Below are 18,237 nucleotides of genomic sequence, written 5' to 3'. Positions count from 1 at the left end.
TGTGTGCGGGGTTGGGGGGGGGGACAGAGCCTCAGATTTCTGCATGTCAAAACACCAAAGTTGATTTCTGAGGGAGCATAAAACGCAACCTTAGAAGTTGTGGCAGATTGGGAAATGACATGGCTATTGCTACAGATGTTTGTGTGTGAACTGGCATTGATGTTGCTCTTTAATATGTGGGCTGGATCTGGTGTGAATTGGGTTCAGATGCTACTGGAAGAGGAAGCAGGCTCTGTTAGACCGTGATGTTTTGCTGTGTACATATAGATTGATTCTTTTCACCTTTCTTAATTTCACTTCAGTTCTCTGGGACAACGCATTTTCTCTCTCCCCCCCTTCGTTTACAAAATGCTGTATTGTGGCAGCCTTAATTTGGGGGCAAGTTCAGTTTAAGAGAACAAAAATATCATTGTTTCATTGCAGAGTTTCTTTAATAGATGTCTAGTTGCCAGTCACTGAGGCAGACCCCAAGAGCACTGAGGAAACGCTATGTAGTTGCACTCACAATGGATTCTGAGGGTCCCAGTCAACTGACTGTGATATTTTGAATCAAGCTTTTTCTGAGTTTAGGCTTTTTTGGGATGCTTCATTCTGTCTCTCTCCAGTTTAAACCAAAATCAAGTTTTGCTAAAAGTTTGTAATGTGTCTAGAACTGTTTTGGCTCACCTAAGTACTAATACACTAAATATTATGAAAATAAATCATAACTAACAGCAACATGTTACGCATGCTTACTCAGAGGTAAGTTTCATTGTGTTCAAAGGGGCTTACTCCCAGATTGTACGTGGAATTGTATTTTGGTTTCTCATTTTTCCAATTTTAAGTTCATTTCTCCATATTTTGATATCAGTTTGCAATTTTTAAAAAGTTCTTATGAAAAGTAAGCAGAATTATAGTGCAAATTTTCCCTAAGATATGCATTTTTGTATGCAATTTTGCCCAATATAATGTTTTTTGCATATGAATTTCCTCCCAACATAATGCATTTTTGTATATTATTTTTCACTAATATATTATTTTTATGCACACTTTACCCTAGTATATGTATCTTAGTACATATTACTTGCCTGGAGAACTACACTGCAAAATCTGGAGAACTGTGAATTTCAAAGGATAGCTGTATTTCGGTTTAAAAATTTGTTTAGCAATGTATGAATTAGGTTGGTTCACCTTTAAATGTGAACTGAATTGAATTTCTCTCCATCCACACTTCCAGGTCAGTGAATAGAAGACTGCATAGTAACAGCGCAATCCAGCATGAATTAAGCCCCTTAAATTCAGTGGGGTTTACTCCCAAGTAAGTGTTTCTAGGGCTATATCCTTATTTACTTACATTTTGTCAACCTTGTACCTCTTAACCTTCAACTCTTTATAGAAGCATTAATTTGGGATTGAATATTCAATGCAGAAGTATTGCAAAGTACTGTAGAAGATGATAAAATAATATTGTGCTATTCCTTCATCTTCTGCAAATGTATTGTTGCTGCTCAGTTGCGTGGACAGGCGGAGTCCCCAGATCCCCCGCGGTCCCCCCGTCATGCGGAATAACGACTCGAGACAACGTGCTATGGGATTAAATTGGCCACAACTTTATTGAATTTCAAATGTGGGTAGACCTTGGCTCAGGCATTGGGCGTTCTCCCTCCCCAGTCCCCAGCCGGGGATCTAGGGAGCATCAGGGTTATCCAGTGTGTGTGTGGGGATGGGCCGGCTCTGGAGAACATATGTTCAAGCAGAGACAGCCGCCCCCGTTACGCCGCCGCCGCAGGGGAGAGCAATGACAACCTTTCGGCGCACGGCCAAAGCCTCCCTTCAGAAACCCCTTTAACGGGGAACCCTGGTATCGCCGCCGCAAAGAGGAAGATGGACTAAAGGATTCCGCCCAAGGCCTGATACTGCCAAAGTTGTGACGTTTTGCTACGGGAAAGGCGAAACCTGCCAATGCAGGGAAATTCCTTTCCGGCCCTTTAACAGCGACCTTACGTAGCAGCGCCCGCATACCTGTGAAGAAAAGTTAACCTGCGAAACCTGTGAAGAAAAGTTAACCTTCAAAATAAGACATTAACTGAGGGTGGGTAGGGTGGGAGAAGCTCTGGAGCCAAGTGAGGATTCCCAGGTAAGATCCTCCCTCTATTGTGTGGGCAGGTAATCCCTCCCCTACCTGGACAGGTCTCCTTGGCAACGCTTCCCCCAGGTGGGATTGGGCAAATGACTGAGGTAGGCGGAGACCTCCAGGTACCCCACCTGAGGGAAGGCAAGGCCAAGCCTAAGCTATTGGAGCCGCTCGAGATCCAGGGGCTGCACGCGTCCACGCAAAGGGCGCCCCCCGTTTTTAAGCGGGGAGCGGTCATTGTCACTAAACAGCTCAGAAGGATACATGAGCGGCTCAAATACTGTAGCAAATGTTAGCTACATTTGTTTCAGCATTTCAGGCAAAAGTCTTCAAAGAACTGTTGTCCTGTAATAACCTGAATATGGGCATTTATGTTGGTCTACTAAATTCGGAAGGACATATTGCCTGTACCTGATCCCAGGTGTTGGTCGTTTCTAATCTAATGGTTAAAAGGGGGCAGGGTTTGCTTCTGATTCTGGCTGAAGAATCACCTCACAAATAAAAATATATAATATATTCACAGCCTTTAAAATGTAGGTTTGCAGTGGTACCTCGGGTTACATACGCTTCAGGTTACATACGCTTCAGGTTACACACTCCACTAAGCCAGAAATAGTGCTTCAGGTTAAGAACTTTGCTTCAGGATAAGAACAGAAATTGGGTTCCGGCGGCGCGGCGGCAGCAGGAGGCCCCATTAGCTAAAGTGATGCTTCAGGTTAAGAAGGGACCTCCGGAATGAATTAAGTACTTAACCTGAGGTACCACTGTATTTTAATTTAACAAAGTGGAGTGGATTTTATGACCTCCTTTTGTCAAAGAAGGAAGACTACATCCTCATGCTAAATATTATACAGACTAAAGGTAATCCTACAGCGATATCCCCCAGGTTAGGGTCTAGCAGATCTCCAGCTGAGCATATCTACTTCCCAGTCTGACTCAGCTGGGACACAGCTGGTTGAACCAAGCCTGGTAGTTCTTAAACTGATATAAGTGCTGAAAAGCAGGCATTCTGGGGATGTTGTGGAGTGGGACAGGAGGAAGTTTTAGGCTGGATCCTAAGTTTCTCCAGCATTGTCACATGATGTGGCATAAATTAATCCATTAAAAAGGGGGCTGTAACAAACTATTTTACAGTCTCTGCTGAGATTTTGGCCAGCTCAGCCAGTAGTAGCCCTGCCCCTGAACAGAGTTTGGATCTAGTATACTTTATGCCATCTTAATTTAAAGCGTCATAATTTATACTAGCTTCCATATTTAGGATTGCTCCTTAAGCATCTACATCTGATTGATTTGTTTTTTCTTTCTATAATTGATTAGGGTTCAAAAACTGGAATGTAGAACTGGAGGCTTTCGCTGGACTAGGTCAGTCCTTCTATTCCTCTGAAGTCAAACTATCTACCTATGAGGCATCACCAGAAACTGACGCTGGGTAATTTGGATACAGGTAGGCCTGCCAAGCAGGAAATATGTTAGTGGCCCAACCAGTAACACTGTATTTTATCATGTCACCCATACTGGTGTCTGGAGAGGAGGTAAAGTCTATATTTTTCTACGCTGTGCCTCAGACCTGTTGGGTTCCACTTGTTCTGCCCATCCCTGATGCTGGACACCAGTATTTTGGAAAACCTTTTTTTAAAAAATCTTATTTATTGTAGTTAAATATTTTTACAACAGTTTTCTGCCCAGATTGATATTTAGGGCATCTTTTAATCATCAAAAAGATTAAAACATCATTAAAAGCAAACATAAGATTAAAAAAAAATAAGTCACTAATTTTTAAAATCCCCTAAACTTAAAGCTGTCAAAAGATTTCACAGGAGAAGAATAAAACCCCAGACTAGCAGAGATCTGGTGAAGCAAAGGTGTGTGTGTGTGGTTTTGTTTTTGTTTTTAAAAATTCATTTCTGTTCTTATCCTGAAGCAAAGTTCTTAACCTGAAGCACTATTTCTGGGTTAGCGGAGTGTGTAACCTGAAGCGTGTGTGACCTGAAGCGTATGTAACCTGAAGTGTATGTAACCCGAGGTACCACTGTATAGTGAACCATATAGATGAACACTAATTCTTGGGACAGCTTCATTAACAATAAGCAGTATAAAGAGCTGAATTTACAAGTGCAAAGTATAAAACATATGCGGAACAACTTGGCCTGAATCACTTCCCTGAATACTTCGGTTGCAGCTGGCATCTTTATTTGCTTATGTGAGTTTACATGCCATCTATGGCCTGGTTAGTCAAAATGAAGGGCAGGAGCCCGTCGTGACAGAAGGAAACTGAGAGACATGTAAGAAACAATGGCTGTTTTGTAGGAAGTGTCTCAATGTATGTGTCTGATCCCATGGGAACTGCAGTAGACCATACATGCTTTGTGGAAGTAAGATGCTCTCTTTCAAGATATTGTTAATCCTTTCCTTTCACTGGAAACATATTTGTGAATGTTGTTGAAAAGTTGCCTGGGAGATTCTATGAATTCTACAACAATAAAAATAAAACAACTTATGTTGCTCTGGAAGGATGCAAAGGATGGCAAACATGTTATGGCCAAAGAGGAAAATTTATTATTATTACTATTATATAGTTATTTGTACCCCACCTTTTCTCCTGATAGGACTTTAATACTATCCAGAATGAGAAAATGAACACTTGGTACTCAAAAGTTACAATTTGCCACATGTCTGATGAAGGTTTTGGATTGAAACCAGTCTAGTTTTATTGATTTTAAACTGGCTTTAAGCATGAACCTTGCTAGCCAGAATGCCTGCATTATTCATTAAAATCAATGCAAACATGGCGTTTAAGTTGAACCAAGTCAGGTCTGGGTTCTATTTCATATTTAAGGTTAGGTTAGAGAAGTTGTGATTAATAAATTGTGTAGAATGTAGATTGACACATCTGTTTTCAGCATCAGAGCAAACAGGCCATCAGGTGAGACATTATTGTGTTGGGTTTCATCCCACTGTCTGGAAGCTACTTTTCCCAAAGTCAATTTAGGTAGCCCCACCGTCCCTGGCCAAAACATTCCCTGCAAACATATTGCTGCTATGTTACTTTTAAAGGCATGGACATAAACTATCAGAATGTAAAAGCTAGTTTTAAATGTGTGTTGTTGAAATCTCCGCACAGTTTGCCTCAGCTCATATACCAGCTGTGATCTAAGCTGGAAGGAGAGAGCCTGGACTAAAATTAGCCTATGCTCTGGTAACCTCCTGTTTAGACTATTGTGGATGGGGCTGCCTTTAAAGATGGTCTGGAACAGTTAGCTCAGACTAATACTGCAAGGTTATTAAGTGGGACTGGTCCCTTTGACCATTTATGTCTGTCCTTGTCAGCTGCCCTTGCTCCCCATCCATTTGTTGGCCCAATTTAAAGTACTGGTTTTAATCTTTAAAGCCCTAAAGAACTTGGGATCAGTTTATCAAGAATACTCTCTTCTCCCATATGTAAGTACCTGAACAGTAAGGTCTTTTTTGGAGAAGGTTGAAAAGCAAGACATCAAATGAAAGGTTCAAGGAAGTGAATGTTTGCTGCTTAACATGAAGAAAATTAAGGAGAGCAGAGAGGGCAAGTGATAAATTTCAAATATGTAGAAGTTGCCTTCAAAACATGTAACAATTATTCTCTTGTTCAGTTAGCATGAGGAAGAAGGTTTTATTTTTCTGGAAGAAAATATTAGGAGGAAAAAACAAAGCTTGAGGAAAAAACCTTTGACTGAAACATGTTTCACCTAAAAGGGCAAGTCTCATTTATAACTTCCTTAAATGACTGCTTGAGCCAAATGCATTTTTCTTAGAATTGTTCCTGTTTCCTTAAAGCGAAGGGGCAAAAAATGTAAGCTGGCAAGTTTGCTTTGTGCTATAAATCACTTAATCTAGTTCTATTCAGGCTCTAGTGATAAGAGGTAAATGATACAAGGCTTATATAGGCCCCAGAGGCAGGCACCATACCTTATATTGTGTCATATATACCTAATAAACACATTGCAAAATACAACTGGGATGAATCCCCTCCCCCCCAAAAAAACTCCTTTGGGGAAGAACTAGAGCTTAGCAGTAGAGCACATGCAAAGGTCCCAGATTCATTCCTGGGCATCTCTAGTTGAAAAGATGAAGAAAGGCCACTGCCCAAGACCCAAGAAAACCATTGTCAGTCAGAGCAGACAGTACCAGGCTAGATGGATCAATGGTCAACTAAGACAGCTTTCCATGTTTTTAAAGAAACACTATCTTGTGGTAAGGGCTGCGCCTCACTGTATATGATAATCAAAAGCTGTGGATTCCACTCACCAGCCTCCTATTGGGCTGGGAAATCTGTGATCCTCCAGATGTTGTTGGATTATAATCCCCAAAATCCCTGAACATTGACCATGCTGGCTGGGGTTGGTGGGAGTGGAGCAACATCTGGAGAGCCGCTGGTTCCCTATCCTCCGACAAAATGACGGTGGGTCAAGATGAGAAACACTGATTTTGACAGCGGTTGCTGACGCTTCATTTCACTTCCATCTTGTGTTTATTCCTGGAATGTATAAAGAAACGAGAGGCTGAAATGAATTCAGGAATTGTAATACTGGGGCCGTATTACACATTAGGATTTTTTCAGAAAAGTGTGCCCCCCCACCGTTGATACTGCCGCCTGAGGTGATTGCTGCACCTTTAGTCATGGGTAGGCCAGCCTTGTTATATTGGCTTCAGAAGAGCTCTGTTGCTATGGCTACTCCAGTCCTGAGAACTGAGGGCACTGATAATTCTCTTGTTAAAATCTGCACAGAACTACAGTTCCCAAGATTCCCTGGTTTCGAGGAAATGACAAACCAATTGAACTCTCTCTGTGTGTAGAGGCTTCCTGAGTTGCATTGCTATGACATGTTCATGTTGAAGTGCACAAATACCGGTATGTTGGGGTTGTGGGTATTACATATCATAAACTGACCCAAGAGGGCTGCAGGCAGCTCCTTCGGGCCTTTTTTGTATTCATGAGCTGTTTTATTCTTTGGAGAACTAATGGCTTCTCCATAGAAGTTTCATTCATTTGCTCTCTTTCAAAGAACAAAAAATATTGCAAGCCCACTGGGGTGTCTTCCCAGGAGAGGATAGTTTTCCACCAACAGAGAGCTCTCTTTTATCCACTGGAAACAACAGGCACTCAAGTCGAACAGGCTTTTTCGGCTTTTGTCCCAATAATAGAGGCTTTCATTCACAGTTAAGGCTGCTCTGCTTTTAGGTCCTTTCTGGTCACCTGACGAAGCCCTTGGTAACTTTTTAAGGCTGCTTTAGGCTGCATTCCTCAAATTCTTTATTCGTGGCCCTGTAATTAACAGCTTCAGGTTCACTGCGTGAACAGTAGATTCCATAACTTTCCACTTGTTGTGCCCTTGGATGCTGGACTGTTGCAACAAACAGACAAAGCTGCACATCAACCCTGATTCTCAAAATACGCAACTTTGCCGCTGCAAAAAAAAAAAAAAGAGAGAGAGAGAGAAACCAAAAAGCCCTACCTGTGGATGCTGTTCTGGAGTCATGTTCAGGTAAAGCATTGTATATGCTTCCTTTCTAAAAGGGTTCCTTTCTAAAGTAAAATCAGAAATGCTGAAAAAGCCCCTCTATTTTGAACCTGTTTTCTCATACCACAGTACTTTTGTTGATTTCAAGTGTTCTGTCATTTAGGCTACTGAATCAGACAGAGAACCTGACTTGTCAGTGCGGTGTTGATTTACCCCCTGCCTCGTGTTTTATTGCTAGGCTGTGTTTGTTAATTACCAAGATGTATACTCATTTATGGATAACTCTGTAATCTTAGTTTTTAAAAGGGCAAGAGGAAAAGATGACAGATGTCCATTTTATGGCAGGAAAAATAATACACAAACTGGATGTTTTTATAGAGGCATTTCCTGCCACTATACTTTATTGTGTTCTACACAATTTTTTTAAAAATTGTATTGACATGAATGGTATTAAATCAGTGTCATTGGGCCTAATGGAAGGAGGTGGTTCAGTACAAACTATTTTACTCTTCCAGCTTTGCAGTTAAAGGTCAAACTGACATTTTAGGTGAGATACGATTTGAATGTTTTTTGCAGGAAGAGTCAGGAAAAGACACTGTGTGCTTTTTGAGCTTAGAGCCGCTGTGACTACATTTTGTACCAGGACTGAAAGGTACTGACAGTGAAATGTGTGCTGGAGGTGACCTCTTCCTACTGCATGCGTAGCGGTATTATATAAATGGGAAGTTGGCTTCCATTCCATAATGTGGCCTATATATATATATATATATATATATATATATATATATATATATATCTCAGTATATACACAAGACTGGATTGCAATGGACAGGGAAGTGAGTGTGCAAAGCAAGGTAGCATTTTAAAAATTTAGCTTATACTTCCATGTGTAGTGTTGCCAAGAACTGAAAAGGGGCTGCTTTTCTTTAGCAGGGTAAAGAGAAGCGTCATAGTGAAGTAAGAGGTTGGATTGCATTTAGGATATTCACATAGCCCTGTAGTAAGAGTATCACTCAGAGAGAATAACAATCGCAAGGGTGAACGGGCAAACTTGCTTTTTTGCTTTGGGTGTCAATTAGCCCATGAGATTAGTGACATGAATTTATTTTATTTTATTAGGTCCATCAGTTCATTAGCGGGCACATGCCAAATTCAAAAATTAGAGAGTGCTATCACTTGTGCCTTGGAGTGGTTATCTCTCTACTCTACTAAGGCAGACAGCCGCAGACTTTTGCAAATTGTAAGCGGGATTGTAAGCCTGACTTTATACCACAGGCACTGTTGGGTGTGTGTGTGTGTGTCCAGTGTACAATGTGCTAACATTGACAACATGAGTTCTGAGATGTGCTGAATTCATGTTTATATTTGTCATTACAATATATTGCACCTATCCTCCAAGGAGGTGAAGGTGGCACCTGTGGTTCTCTCCTTGTTTATTATCTTCACAACAACCCTGGGAGGTAAATTGGTCTGAGATACTGTGAGTGGCCCAAGGGCATCCAGTGAGTTTCATGGCTCTGTGGGGATTTGAACCCTGCTCTCCCACATCCTAATCCAACAATCTAACCACTACGCTACACTGGCTCTTCTTCAGTAATCACAGCTGAGAGCTCAGGAGCGGCCCTGAACTCAATCTGGAAGTTTGTGGGGCGGCTGTCAGATTGCTTTCATGCTGTGCTCATATGGTAAAGGTGTTTGCGTGAACCGATGCTCCCATCAGGCTACTGTACTTTAGGCTACTGTAACTCCCATGGCAGTCGTGTGCAAACCTTGCCATGATGTATAAACCAGCTATTTGTTTAGAGCAAAACTCTGCTGAAAAGAGTTACATTTGCCTCTAATTCTAATTATACACTGAAGAGATCCAGTTGCAGGAAGCCTGATGGCACACCATCTATTATTATTTCAGGTATGAAGCCAGAAAAAGCAAAAACCAATAGGTTCTTTTATATATGTTATATAGGTGGGTTTTTTGCTGAATGAAAAATATTGAGGCTTCTTCTTTTCTAAGTCCTGTTGTATTTTTAAAAAATATCCTCATGCTGACAGATTGCTAGCGGTTGACAAGTTGACTGAACCCAGATCCTGCAGGTTTATGTGGCTACCCTTGACATTTGTTTTCTTTAAAAAATGTGCTATACATATTGCACAGACCTGGCTAAGTGAGTTTTTACAGGAGGTTGTTGTTTGCACCATGGCTTGTACAGCTGCTATAATTGCACAGCCATCAGTGACGTACGTGTTTGTGTGTGTGTGTGTGACCCTACTACTTGGCTGTTGCTGTTGCTGGCAAGTAAGGTAAAAGGTAAAGGCACCCCTGACCATTAGGTCCAGTCGTGACTGACTCTGGGGTTGCGGCACTCATCTCGCTTTATTGGCTGAGGGAGCCTGCATACAGCTTCCGGGTCATGTGGCCAGCATGACTAAGCCGCTTCTGGCGAACCAGAGCAGCACGCGGAAATGCCGTTTACCTTCCCGCCGGAGCAGTACCTATTTATCTACATGCACTTTGACGTGCTTTCGAACTGTTAGGTTGGCAGGAGCAGGGACCGAGCAACAGGAGCTCACCCCGTCGCGGGGATTCGAACTGCTGACCTTCTGATCGGCAAGTCCTAGGCTCTGTGATTTAACCCACAGCGCCACCCACGTCCTTGGCAAGTAAGGTGCCCCTCCCCTAATGAAATGGCATGATTTAGCTGCAAAAGACAAGGATTAGATTGGGGATGCAAGATGCAGACTCTGCATCCAAATTGTAGCTAGGAGGGTCCATTGTGGGCTCCTGCTATGTGCACCTGCAGAGAAAGTCTGGATAAATAGGTCCAACAACATATTCTATCATGGCAGAGGAGTAACATGGGGGTGCTGGCGGGGGCACATTCCTCCCGACGCCCTGCCATGTCGTGAGCTGTTGCGCTTATCATGGCGCCCTGCAGCCTGAGAGGCAGGTGAGAAGGATGCAACTGGGCAGGGCACAAAACAGTTCTGTGCTCACAGGGTGCCATGAGCCGTTGCGTCCTTCTCACCTGCCCCCCATCTGGTAGAGGAGGACACAACAGGCTTGAGCTGGCGGCTTGAGGAGGACACAACAGGAATGTGCCCTGCCAGCCCTGCTCTGTTTTTGCAAAGTGATGCTGGGCTTGCAGGGTGCCGTGAATGCGCCTCTCAAAGCAGGGCAGCATCGTCTGAGTCGGGCGGCTGTGCTCTCCACCGTGCAGCCGGATGCAGCTTGGCCCTGCTTAGTTCCTACAGGCGCATGCATGCCTCTTGTGCCAGCGGGAAATGCTCCACCACTGTACTATGGAACAAACTAGAGGGAGGACAAATAAATGCCAACAGAGGAGAGTGCTTTCCCCAATGAAAGGAAAGTGCTCCATTCTGCTCTGTTCTATCAAAATACATGGGGACGTTAGCTCAAAAGCCTTGCAGTTAGATGCTAACACATGGCTCCAGCCCAAAATAATGGGAATTCCAAATTTTATTTTCCATTGAAATGTATGAAGAGATAATACGACCTCATAAGGAATCAAAAGCCTGGCCTTTCTGACTTGTATTGGCCTTCCGTAGTCTTTCGCAGCCCTTCTGCCAGGGTTCCATTTAACTTGAGGTGCTGGATAGTGAACTGCGACCCCAGTGCAAAACATCTGCTGGGCCATTGAGCAGTTGCCCCTTACTCTGGTGCTTGTGCATGTGGGTTCCATTGTACAACAGAACTCATGCATGAACCCATTGAATAGGGGGATATCAATTTAAAGCATAAGGAGTCTATAGTTGATTTGTCCCTCACCTTTCTAACAGATATGCGTTGCACAAAGTGGCTCCCATCAGTTAAAACCGCAAAATAAAAATATTACAACAATGCAAAAATCACAACATAACAGTCACAAATTAAGAATATGCGGATAGCAGCAAATTTGACAAGGGCAGGGACAGCAGATGAAATGCACTGTCTCACGAAAACCAACTCAGCCTGACAAATTAAAGATCTATTTGTGATCACTTTGCATAGCATAGAATATGGTCCCCCCCTCCGCTCCCCCAAGTATTACTTTTCATTTTAAGTAAGTTCCCAGCCCTTCTTACTGGAGGCAGGGTGGGAAGGAGCTTAATAATGCACAGAAAATATTTGCTGCAAATGTTTCTGAGAAGCACACATGATTTTGCCTTTTAGGGTCAAAGGAATATTCCTGTTGTCTTACCATTCACTAGTATATTTCCTCACCATTGGCATCTTCTTTGTTCTTTAATGCTCTCTATATATTTTCTCTAATGCTTCCATCATCAGCATATAATTCCTGTTGAAATCAATAAAGTTTGGGGTAGATCTTGCTATTCCGTTATTTATCTTCGCCAAAACACATCTAATTTCATAACCTGGTTAGATGGGTGGGGAATATTTATTTATTTTATATCCTGCCTTTCTCCCAGTGCAGGACCCAAGGCAGCTCATTACATGAATAAAAAACAGATTCTGCATTAAGAAAGAAAAAAAAGACCAATAAATTGTTTTTATTTATTTAAATGTATTTAATTGTTTTTAATAAGTTACCATATATAGTTGAATGCATTTCACTTCTGCATTGAAATGCTTAAAAATTTAATATAGTACTGTGTTAAATATTAAATACTGTAAAAAGGTAAAGGGACCCCTGACCATTAGGTCCTGTTGCGGACGACTCTGGGGTTGCAGCGCTCATCTCGCTTTACTGGCCGAGGGAGCCGGCGTACAGCTTCTGGGTCATGTGGCCAGCATGACTAAGCTGCTTCTGGCGAACCAGAGCAGCACATGGAAACACCGTTTACCTTCCCGCTGGACCGGTACCTATTTATCTACTTGCACTTTGAGGTGCTTTCGAACTGCTAGGTTGGCAGGAGCTAGGCCTGAGCAATGGGAGCTCACCCTGGAATTCTAACTGCTGACCTTCTGATTGGCAAGCCCTAGGCTCTGTGGTTTAACCCATAGTGCCACCCGTGTCCCTATTAAATACTGTATAACTGTATTAAAAATTAATATAGTACTGGTGTCTTTGTGGTTGTGTCCATGATTATTTCTTTTTTAAAAAAACTTTTAGAGAGCCAAGCATTCTTGTTAATCTATTTCTTCTTCTCAGATTATGGCAGTAGAGGTCCAAAAATATGTGAAAAAGAATCCTATGTGTGGGAGAGGGACACCTTCTTGATGATGGATTATTGACTGAAGCACGTTCTGGCTGAACAATCAACTATGCACCATCTCTTTGGACTCGTTTTGGGACAAAAGGATCTTTCACGTGCAGGGGACCTCTTCTCCTTAGACAATGCTGAAATAGAAGGATGTCTGTCAGAAGCTCTCGAGCAAATAAAAACTATTAGTTCATCTCCAGTAAGTAATGCATTTAATGCCCCTTCTTTGAGTGTGAGATGGAATGTATAATAATGGATCAGAAAACGTGAGCATCTCAAAAGAGCTGAAGAGTGTGAGGGTACAATCACACACACACAGTGAATGCAGAATTTCATCCACAGTTTACCATAGGTAAAATGGGACCGAGCTTTACACGATTATTGTGAGAATAAATTTCCAGTCATCCACTGCCTGAAATGGGAGAAAAGGGGGGAGGAGGAGCAAGATAGTTTTTATAGTGGTGTGAGGGTTTCAAAATGGGCCAGCCTCAATTATGTCCACCTGAAAGAAGTCCATTTTTAGCAAGGTGGGGAAGGGGGAAATAGGTATCCCCCCCCCCAATTTTGCACATTCTCCTTTACATTGCACCAACTTTTAGTTCTTAACATTTGAAAAACATTTCATAAAAAGATTTCCCTTAAAAAACCAAGTCTAAAAGTTAATTCCCACTAGAGGGCATCAGTGATACATATTTTCGTTGCACACATGCTTCCATATGATTTCCAAATTCAGATAATTCAGTTAAGATGTCACGTGAATGAAGCCTTAGAAAATTACAGATATCATTATTCTCCAACATTCCCCCAAAGAAAAATCATGGAGATGGGCAGAAAGGAATGAATAAAAGGAGTAGGATAGAGAACATTTTCCTTTCAAAGGATGGAATAGGAATTTGAGCCTTTTCCGCTGGGGGAGGGGGGGAGAAAGAAAGATTGGGAAGGAACCTGAGAGGGGCTGTTAATAAGTGCACATCAACACCAGCACATGAGGTCATCCCTTCAAATTGATTGGCAGTAGGATCAGAGGAAAGTAGTACCATCCACAGTGTGTCACCAACTTATAGAGCTCATCTACACTTCTGCATGTCCAGTACTGAGAAAGCAAGGGTTCAAGCAGTTTCCCATTTGTCCCGTGCTTTCTAGGTTTGGGTCAGAGTGCTTTTGCTTTTGCCACACCGCTTTCCCTCAGAAAACACACTCTTTAGAGCTAGATTGGAGCAAATGTTAATCCAGAGTAAACCTGCTCGTAGAGCAGTGACATAAATAAAATTGAAAGTTCTGTCTAAAGCAATAGATTGGTATGGTGTATGGGAGAGATTTAACATACTTGGTTCATTCTGATGACATTTGAGTACCGTACCTAAGCCTCACAAACTGTTTTGCCCTCAATCAGGACTACCAAACGAATGACAACGACCAGGCAGTTGTGGAGATCTGTATCACTCGAATCACAACGGCCATCAGGGAAACAGAATCCATAGAGAAACATGGGAAAGCCCTTGTTGCACTCTGGGACTCTTGCTTAGAGCACAATCTGAAACCTTCAGGGAAAGATGAAGATACACCACATGCAAAGATTGCTTCTGATATTATGAGCTGCATTTTGCAGGTGAGAGTGTAATACTGAAGCACATTGTCCTTGGCAATGATCAATGCTTTTTTTCACAAACAACCAGCTTTTGGTTGACTGGAGAACTGCCCTAGACTTGATTTGGAACCTCCCCATGGTCACAGGCTTTCTCAGGTACCGTATTGGTCTGAAAATAAGCCGCACACGAATATAAGCCGCACCTTTAAAACTGGAGGGAGGAAAAGGAAAAAACACAATACCCACCTTCCCCTTTCTTTACGGCAGCTTGGGTGAGGCTTGGGAGCAGCGGGCAGGCTGCACGCTGTTGTCCCATGCTTCCAGGCTGCTTCCTGGGGGACGGAGACGCGATGCTTTGCCGGCAGTCTTCCCCGTTCATTTTGACAGCTGGGGGAGGCTTGGGAGTTGTGGGCGGGTGCTGCGCTGTTGTCCTGCTCCCCCCCTTGGCCTCCTGGGCAGCTGTTTCAGCAGCAATATCATAAGGTTGCGATTGCAAATATAAGCTACACTTTTAACTTTTCTGGATCGGAATTTGGGGGAAAAGTGTGGCTTATATTCGGGCCAATACGGTAACTCTTCCTCTCTCACACAGCCCAGCTCACCTTTTGGGTTATCTCCAGGCATTCAGGGACCTGGGTAGCACTGTGGTCTAAACCACAGAGCCTAGGACTTGCTGGTTGAAAGATTGGCAGTTCGAATCCCCGCAACAGGGTGAGCCCCTGTTGTTCGGTCCCAGCTCCTGCCCACCTAGCAGTTCGAAAGCACGTCAAAGTGCAAGTAGATAAATAGGTACCGCTCCGACGGGAAGGTAAACGGCGTTTCCGTGCACTGCTCTGGTTTGCCAGAAGCAGCTTAGTCATGCTGGCCACATGACCCGGAAGCTGGCCACATGACACCGGCTCCTTCAGCCTATAGAGTGAGATGAGCGCGCAACCCCAGAGTCATCCACGACTGGACCTAACAGTCAGGGGTACCTTTACCTTTACCTTTTATCAGGCATTCAGTGGTGAATGTGTCTCATCACATTGCCTTATCAGTGCATATATATCCTGTATTTTGCTGTGAAATGTCTGGTGCATTGTTTTTAAAACCAGGTTCACACCAGTTGAAGCCCTTAAGCCATTCCTAAGTCATCTCCAGCCAAAATACAAACAACTTCACAAAGGGTAAAGACATCCCTGTGTGTACCCAAATTGAAGTGTATCAGACACTAATTACTATGTTCATGTGAGCAGCTGGGGGGCAGCGCTGTGAAACACACCTGAAAAAACCAACAAGTTTGCTGTGCTCTAACTTGGTCATGTGAATACACCCTTGTTTTCAGCCTTAATTCTTAATCCTGCCATTCCTGACTGCAAACTTTCAACAGCACTAAAATGTTTCTTGCTATCTCACCCTGGCTCACATTCAGGACTAACCCCAAAGATTTGTCTTGCTTAAAAAATCATATTAATCTGTTTTGACTCTTGGTTGTTTTCATCCAAAAGGTCGAGAACATGATATTGGAGAGGGAGAGAAAGGGCTCCTAGACCTGGTTTCCCATCAGTGCAGTGGCAAATTAAAACTCTCTGTATGCCCAGTTCTGTCTGTTTCAGCTTCAGAATTCTAGGACCAGCTCCAAATAAACATTTTATGCAATGGAAGTTGAAAAAATTATCCTGGATCCAAGACAGGTGTTGATTTCCAGAAATATAACTCTTTAATAAACAGAACAAGCCCCCATTGTCTCCACTTCGCTTGTTATTGTAACACTGTCAAAACAAAGGGCCTTGTTGCCTGGAATATATTAATTGCCTTAAAATCAGTTGTACTTGTAATCAAGACGCAAACAAGGGGCATGTGATCAAAAGCCTCCCACTGAATTTGATGCTCCTTAGGCGGCAAACTCCTAAGTAAGTTATTCTCATTACAGTATTTTTATACAAAGAACTACACCTGAGAGAGACAGAGAGAAATGCTATCAGTTGCCATTCCGGCCAGAAACTCCAGAGATGGTACAAGTTGCCTGAGAAATCCAAGCCATTGGGAAAGGGATTGCAAAGTGCAATTGCCTTTTTGTGTTGGTGCAAAATGCAAAACAAGTCATAGCTCATTGTAGAGCACATCCGTGGCCTGCAGAAGTTCCCAGGTGTAATTGTAGCACCTTGGGCCTAGAGACCAAATGCAGCCCATCAGTCCTCTCTGTCTGTGTTATGTACTGAAGTTCTCACCCTGGGCCAGCAGGGGGATACTGTAGATAGTTCAGGTCCACATATGCAAATAAGGGATCGAAAGTGACGTTCAGTGATTGGATAGTTACAGAAAATGGTTACTGTTGCGTTCTAGTGGAGCTCTATATAAGCAGGTTGGCTGAACCCTTCAGTTCAGTTCTGTTCTGGCCTGTGAATAAACAAGAGCTGTTTGAAGAATCACTGTGTCATCTGATATGTTCACCCACTACTTAACAGTCTGGCCCTCAGGATTCTTCCCAGGCCACATTCCTCACTTCTTCCCATCACCCTTGAGTGCTTTTGCCTGGCTGCAACATGCTCAATAATGCCACTCCTTTGCCTGGATGGAGGGCAGAGAGGGGTGAGTGAGTGTGTGCAGGAACTAGGCTTCAGCACAAAGGTAACATTCACTTTTGTGGCTTCACCCACTTTTGCAACTGGCCCCTTGCACCACTGACATGTGGCCCCTGGAACATTGGCTTGCCACCCCTAGCATCTCAAGTTAGAAGGATCAAGTGGCCAGTGATTGGGGGGGGGGGAATCCACCTGAGATCTTGGAGAGCCACTGCCAGTCAGTGGACAATACTAGTCTAGATGGCCAAATAGTATGGCCTGGTATAATGCAGCTTTCCACATTGCTAGGATCCAGCTCTCAAGTTATGTGCATCTGTGCATGGTCCGGATTGATGGTCCCACATCGTCTGAAACATTGTAAGGGATCTCAGGGCACATCTTTTAGGCCATAGTGGACAGTGGGGTGGGTGGTTGTGCTCATCTGGCCCCCAGTTGCTCCCCTTGCTGCTGCATACTGATGCGAGTAGAAAAAAGTCAGCAGTCAGGTTGGCTCAGTGCAAACCAACGGAGCCAGTCCAGCACTCCTGCTGGTCTGTTTGCACTGCACCAGCCTCACTGCCACCTTGACCCTCTCTGTTCTGCTATGCAGCAGTGACACTTGCAAGCGGAGGTTGGATGAGTGCCATCACCCCCCCTCCGCTCCACCTGCTGCTGCTCTCAGGTCAAAACATTGCAGCTTTGTCTTGAAAAACCATTCTTTCAGTTTTTACATAGATGGACCATTGTTGCTTTTCTACAATAGCGTGTAAAAACTTGTCATAATTTTCAGAGCTAATATTAAAAGGAGAGTCCAAGAGAAGCCCAAGATGGTGCTAAAAGGAACATGTCTAGAGAAGTTCCATGGTCTTAGCTGATGGACCCAAGCAGATGACTTGTAATGAATGTTGCTTTTTTGGTGCTTCTGTTTTCCTCAACAGAATTATAACCGTCCTCCCATCATGGCATTGGCTGTCCCCGTCGCAGTCAAGTTTCTGCAGAGGGGCAACAAAGAACTGTGCAGGAACATGTCGAGTTATCTCTCCCTTGCTGCAATTAGCAAAGCAGATTTGCTGGCTGAGCACACAGAAACCATTATAAAAAGTGTCCTGCAAGGTAAGAAATATCAGAATTGCGCTATTCTGATTTGCATATTTGGTCCTGTAAGGTTTTCTATACATGTGGTGTTTTGTTTTTTAAATAGATAAATAAAATCTAAAGTTTTACAGTCAGGATAGTTTCAGACACAGCAATCTGAATGCGTGCCTTAGATTTCATGTTCATGCGTTCATGTTCAGGGGACTCCATGTGATTATGGGGCCATGTTCTTGGTCCTACTGT

The 18,237-nt window shown here is 43.2% G+C and overlaps 1 protein-coding gene across 8 annotated transcripts in view; it reads left to right on the top strand.

The window, feature by feature from the left end:
- Positions 1-1,145: 1,145 nt before the first annotated feature.
- The window catches only part of VEPH1 (ventricular zone expressed PH domain containing 1), a 124,245-nt gene continuing 107,153 nt past the window's right edge, over positions 1,146-18,237 (top strand). For 2 of the 8 annotated variants that reach the window (XM_053390364.1, XM_053390365.1), the window contains exons 1-4: positions 7,347-7,632; positions 12,717-12,967; positions 14,162-14,377; positions 17,838-18,012. In XM_053390364.1, coding sequence (XP_053246339.1) covers positions 12,830-12,967; positions 14,162-14,377; positions 17,838-18,012 — 529 coding nt within the window. In that variant the 5' untranslated portion in view covers positions 7,347-7,632; positions 12,717-12,829. Of the gene's footprint in view, positions 1,298-3,430; positions 3,558-7,346; positions 7,633-12,716; positions 12,968-14,161; positions 14,378-17,837; positions 18,013-18,237 lie in introns of those variants that run through there. The other 6 variants (XM_053390361.1, XM_053390359.1, XM_053390360.1 and 3 more) reach the window with 6 other exon arrangements.

The sequence above is a fragment of the Podarcis raffonei genome, chromosome 5, assembly GCF_027172205.1.
Source record: "Podarcis raffonei isolate rPodRaf1 chromosome 5, rPodRaf1.pri, whole genome shotgun sequence".
NCBI classification, from domain to species: domain Eukaryota; kingdom Metazoa; phylum Chordata; class Lepidosauria; order Squamata; family Lacertidae; genus Podarcis; species Podarcis raffonei.
Note: the sequence above shows the minus strand (reverse complement) of the source record. Positions and strands in the feature narration are given on the sequence as shown.